The sequence below is a fragment of the Lissotriton helveticus genome, chromosome 6 (assembly GCF_964261635.1).
Source record: "Lissotriton helveticus chromosome 6, aLisHel1.1, whole genome shotgun sequence".
NCBI classification, from domain to species: domain Eukaryota; kingdom Metazoa; phylum Chordata; class Amphibia; order Caudata; family Salamandridae; genus Lissotriton; species Lissotriton helveticus.
The window spans coordinates 2,120,767,572-2,120,773,571 of NC_136067.1; the positions used below are offsets into that span (position 1 = coordinate 2,120,767,572).

Consider the following 6,000-nt stretch of genomic DNA (forward strand, 5'->3'; position numbering starts at 1 on the left):
TCACTCTTAGAGACATGAGGAGCATGGTCATCCAACTCTACACCACAATGGACATTGTCTTCACACCTAATGATAGCGAGGACATTGCCATCACTCTCGGCCCCAGACGTCAGGCTCGTCCAACAGCCACGTAAAACTGTGTAAGAGAGTCTGCACCGTCATTTAATGCACTGTCTGAGAAGGAGGAGTCTGAGTGTTAGAAACTCCAGCAGGCATGTAGCTACTTGTGCAACTCTCGAACCAACCACTGACCAATAGCATTAATTTTCAAAGGAAGCCCCACCCTTGTGGGAGGATCAAGGGCTGCTTGCCAGGCTCCAGACTGATCGTCAATAAAAGTCATTGTTTCCAAGTGAGCCCCGCCCCCCTGGGAGGATCAGGGTCTCACCAGGCTCCAGACTGATCGTCATTAAAAGTCATTGTTTCCAAAGGCTGCCCCGCCCCTCTGGGGGGGATCAAGGGCTTACCAGGCTCCAGGCTGATCGTCATTAAAAGCCATTGTTCCATTATGTAGGAACTGGGGTCACCAGTTCCCCGGGGGTAGCCTGGCACAAGCAGGTAGGCACCCGAAAGCTTAGGTGTAAAGTGACCATACAGCACACACATCCACTGAGACAGGAAACGCACGCAATGACTGACACCACAACAGTAAGTTTGGGTAAAATCATTAAGCTTTTATCTTAGATTAAGATCACGACTGGTAAATCATTTAGAGCAAATCAATTATCACAGTAGCAGTAACTCATTAAAGCATTTCATCAGGGGAGCAAAGGGAGCAATTCAATCATCAATACTGCATGTTTCAATAACCATTTCATTAGGCACTTAAACGTTTCATTACTCAGCATTACTCATTTCATTAGGCAACAGTGAACAAGGCATCAAGCAAGGGTGAGCATCTCATTAGGTGAAAATAGCCGTCTCATTGTGGAAGGCAAACATTTCATTAGGGTAGCAAGGAAAGCATGTCATTAGGCATAGGTAAACCCTTGAACCAGCAAGGGTCAACATTTCATTCAAACAGGCCACCTTAGCAATTATGCTCAGCAAGCTCTTCGAAGCGGCAGGGCCGGTACTAAGGTCCTCCTGGCCCCTGCAGCTGAGTAATAAGAGTTCCCCAATCAGGGGTTAACTTTCCCTCCAACAGTGAGGGCCAATTGTTTCCTATGGGCTCTGGCCCAGTTCAAATCACGTGGGGCCAATGGGGCCAAACAACAGTCTTCTCCCAGGGGAAGGGCGGTCACTGGGCCTATACCGGGCCATCCGCCCGCCACCCTGGGGAGTTACCTGGCTTTTTCGGGCTTTTTCGGTCCCTTGCGGTGGTTCGGGGGGCTCGTGCTTGCCTGGGAGCCCCCTCTCTGGAATGCGGGCCTCTGGGCAGCGCCCGGCGATGTCAGGGCCGGACCGGGGCCGGAAGGGAAGTAGCGGAGGCCCCGCTCTGTCGGGGAACCGTCCCCGGGGGTCTCCCGATGTCTCCTGGGGCCGGGGACCAATGCCAGCAGTCCTGGGCTAAGGCGCCCCCGCAGCCGCCAATGGCAGTGCGGCCTGCAGGGTGCGGCCTCAGGACCAATGGGGTTGCGGTGCTGGTGGGGGCGGAGCCCAGAACGCGCCCCCGCCACGTGACGCCAGATCCTGGCTTCGCTGCCCAGTGCGGCCTAGCGCGGCCTACCTCTGTGATGTGGCGTACCTCTCCTGGCTCCGAGGGCCACCGGGACGGCGCAAACAACTGTGGGGTCCCCGACGGCCCAGTGCCGGGCCGTGGCGGTGATGGTGGGCCTCAGCAAGGCTTCGCAGCGGCACAAGGCAGTGCCAGTGATCCCCCGGGCTGCAGCGGTGAGTTGGGGAAATATATCGCTTCGAGGGGGCAGCGCTCCAGGGCACACACACAGCGCTAGCATGCGCGACAGCAGTTCTTGGGGCCACAACGCTTGGTAGAGATAGGGCTTGGGGCAGTCAGCAGGTTACAGCGCTTCTCAGGGCACAGTAGGAGAGCGCTGGGTAGGTAGGGCAGACAGTTCAAACAGGACAAGACAGTGTTCCAGAGCTAAGAAGGAAGAGCGCTTATCAGGCAGTTAGACAAGGGGATGAGGCAGGACAGCGCAGGGGCACAGGTGAAGACAGAGGGGGCAGAGATGGCACAGCCCAGTACCTGGTTGATCCCCAGCAGTCCTTGTTAGCCCAGGGAGGTTTCTTCTTGGCGCTTGGTGGTTCCTGCGCCCTTTGTAGATAGTTTCTTGAGGGGGGGGTTGAGTTGAAGGCTGCTGACAGGATTCCTCAGCAGGTCACTGCAGGTGGTCCCTGGGTTCCCCATCAGCCGGGCCAGATCAGTGGGCTAGTTCAGTGTTCCTCACACAGCTTGGTGGGCAGCGCCTAAACCCTGTCACCCCCAGTGGTACAGGTTCCTGACTAGGCCCAACCGCCTAAGTCTCCTGCGTAGGTTCCCCCAGGTCAGTGATGCCCCAACTGACTAAAAAGTTTCCCTTCTTTCTTTATGCATGCCCATGTCAGGTGACCACACTCTAAGGCGGCAAAAGCAGACCCCTCCCCTATTCTGGAAGGTTCCAGGAGCTTCCCTACTCTAGCTATGGGCAGGCAAGGCAGGCTGGTATTGCAACAATGTTTAAGGGTTCCAGCCAGCTCCTGGCAACTAGGGTGCTACTAAAAAAGACCACTCCCCAGTAGCAGGGGCCTGTGGCAGCCATGTTGGAAGTAGAGAGCACCTGAACCTTAGCATTGGTTAGCAATGGGGAGGTGCTCGGAGACCTAAGGCCAACGAAAAAGAGGGTGAAAAAAATGAGGCAAGGGCGAAAAAATTTTGGAAAGACCACCCTTGGGCTGACAGGTCTAACACATTACAAGACTCGCCCTTCCCTCCCATGTTCTTGGAGACCCCTTTCCAGACTTTCCCCTTTAGCCCAAAAGGTTTGCTTGCCTCCTTTCCCACGTCCCTGCAGAGCACCTACTAGTCTATCTACAGTGATTACGGTATCATCAGAACATCCAAAATTTACACCCCCACTGAACTCCTAGTCGTAGCCAGCAGACCTCATGTATTTATAGGTTGCCATCGGTTTCATTGCCTTTCAGAAATGTTTGCTGCATTTATTTTCTCCACTTGATTTTGATTTTGTTTGTTGTGCACGAACGCCATTAGTCCAGAAACCTTAACCAAAATGTAGGTTGTGTGCGGGATATCACCTAAATATTGTATCCTGAATATCCTTTGCAAAGTCATCCTCCCACTGGGTGTATATTTTAAATTATTATTTCCATTTCAGCAATATTTCTGTAAATGATTTTTAGGACAAGATATATATGTCAGATGCTCTGTAGGTCATGATATTCTGGTGCCGTACACCAAAACTCAACCCAGCATTCCCTCAGGCTCTACCATTCCATCTTTATGGCTAATAATTCTAATTTTGGAGCGATCCTTACCCATAGAGAAGGGAACATGAGACCTTCCCACGCCTTTTTGGCCGGTACACGCTCTTTGGTCATACATGATGTTCCAAACCAAAGGTCGCCCGCTTTGGATCCTATGGACAGAGCTTTGGATGCTTAAAAGTGATTCTTCATTATTGGCAAAATCTCCAAGTTTGTTTACAGAAAGACACTAATATCAAGAAACTGAGTCTAGTGTAAGTCACTGTATCCAGTGCACGTTTGCACAATTTAACTGATAAAACGTTCTTGTGCTTCTTGCACAGAAGCTGTTGTAGTGAAGTACAAGGCCCCATCTGCAGGTTCAGAGATTCAATATAATGCAAATGCACACATTACTACAATGACGGTTGCATCCGAACCATATTCACTTCCAAACCACTTGTTAATGGAAATCTTCCATTGACTTAATTCAACCAGGTGTTAAATCTACTCAGCACAATGAAAAGCCGTCCCTCAGGTGAGTCCTTTCTGCTTTGTACTCACCTCGTCCATCAGTGGAAAGCGTCTGCTTCTCTGAGACACTCACACAGATTTGTGCATAAACCGATCCAGAGGAGCAAGCCATAGCGGCGCTTTCTGAAAGAGTTCAGAAAAATTATCCCAATTCCTTCAATAGCTTTCTTTGTCCATACCAGATTGTGGACCTTGTTAATAGAGTGATGTGGGATATTATGTGTCCCTGCCTATGAGGTGTGAGGAGCAGGTGGGATATCACTTGTACCCCATATGAGCTGTGAGGAGCAGGTGAGATATGACTTGTACCTGCTTAGGAGGTGTGAGGAGCAGGTGGTATATCACTTGTGCCCGCCAATGAGGTGTGAGGAGCAGATGGGATATTACTGGTACCTGCCTAAGGTGTGAGAAGCAGGTGAGATATGACTTGTACCTGCTTAGGAGGTGTGAGGAGCAGGTGGGATATCACTTGTGCCCGCCAATGAGGTGTGAGGAGCAGATGGGATATCACGTGTACCCGCCTGTGAGGTGTGAAGAGCAGGTGGGAATGATCCAGTGGAGTGTCATGGGGGGTGGTGGCTCCTCTCACTTTCCAGGTCTTGCATTCTTATTCCCTCATTCTCAGGGAGCGGGGGCCTTCCAAATGTCTCCAATTCATGAGTGTGATGACCTAAAATGGCAATTGTTTGTGAGTAATCGAGGCTTTTTTGTTTAATCTCACTGTGATTTATCGCTGTCATGGTTACCTCTACCCAAACATTGGTGTTCGGTTGGTGTGGCGGATGCGCTTGTGCATTCGTATCACTGGACACGTGGGAGTCAGAGAGTTCTAAAGGACCCGCTATGCTGTCTCCCCCTTGTTTCTCGCTTGGGTTCACTCAGTATGAGAAGAATGATGGGAAGTGGGCACTGACTTTGGCAGTTCTGATGAATTTCTGTTTGCAATGTGTATCAATATTTATCAGCTTGTATTGTGTTTAGAGAGGGTCGAGGAGGCTGGGGGAGAGGAAGTGGTAGATTATCCCTGTGGTCTCTTTGGTGGTTGGTAATTCTGCTCATGACCATATACTCAGTTATGTTGTAAATACAGCGCATACTGGTATATTTGTTGTCATTTATGCCCACAATATTGAATCAGTATCTGACCCTCTCTTGTCCCCACAGACTTTCAAAGAGTTCAATCAGTTCGTCTGTGATTGATGAACTGAAGAGCGCCAGACCCGAGCTAGAGATCGTGGAGGATGACTTCTGAAGAGATTTATTTTGGACGTCCGTGGTGTGTTCAGAAAAGTGACGGAGCATAGATTTTGAAACACTACTGATGAAGAGAACTATTTTGGACGTCCTTGGTGTGTACCAGCGCTAAAGTTCCTCTACGATGACCTGTGAAGTGGTGAATATTGAACAAAGATGGTGCCATGTCAAAGCTCCCTCACCATTAGTCTACATCAACAAATTTTCAGTCATTCGAATTTCACTCTATGGTTGTGAACCACAGACAATGTTAATATGTTATTGAAGTTAAATCACTCCAGGAGGTCACGTCAATCACTCAAAGGGGGTCTGGTCAATTACTCCCAGGGTCTGGTAAATCACTCCTGGGGTCTGGTAAATCACTCCAGGGGGTCTGGTAAATCACGCCAGGGGTCTGGTAAATCACTCCAGGGGGTATGGTAAATCACTCCAGGTGGTCTGGTCAATCACTCCAGGGAGACTGGTAAATCACTTCAGGGGGTCTGGTAAATCACTCCTAGGGTCTGATAGATCACTCCTAGGGTCTGGTAAATCACTCTTGTGGTCTGGTAAGTCACTGCAGGGGGTCTGGTAAATACTCCTGGGGTCAGGTCAATCACTCCAGGGGTCTGGTAAATCACTTTAGGGGGTCTGGTGAATCAGTCCAGGGGGTCTGGTGCATCACTCCAGGGGGGGTCTGGTAAACACTCCCGGGGGTCTGGCAAATCACTCCAGGGAGTCTGGTAAATCATCCAGGGGGTATGGTAAATCACTCCAGGGAGTCTGGTAAATCACTCCAGGGGGTCTGGTAAATCGTAAATCACTCCAGGAGGTCTGGTCAATCACTCCAGGGGGTCTGGTGCATCA

General features: G+C 50.3%; 1 protein-coding gene across 1 annotated transcript in view; it reads left to right on the plus strand.

The window, feature by feature from the left end:
• LOC144763080 (uncharacterized) overlaps positions 1 to 5,152 on the plus strand; it is a 397,233-nt gene extending 392,081 nt beyond the window's left edge. The window contains exon 13 of the mRNA XM_078648381.1: positions 5,065 to 5,152. Coding sequence (XP_078504507.1) covers positions 5,065 to 5,152 — 88 coding nt within the window. The remainder of the gene's footprint in view (positions 1 to 5,064) is intronic.
• The last annotated feature ends 848 nt before the right edge of the window (positions 5,153 to 6,000 follow it).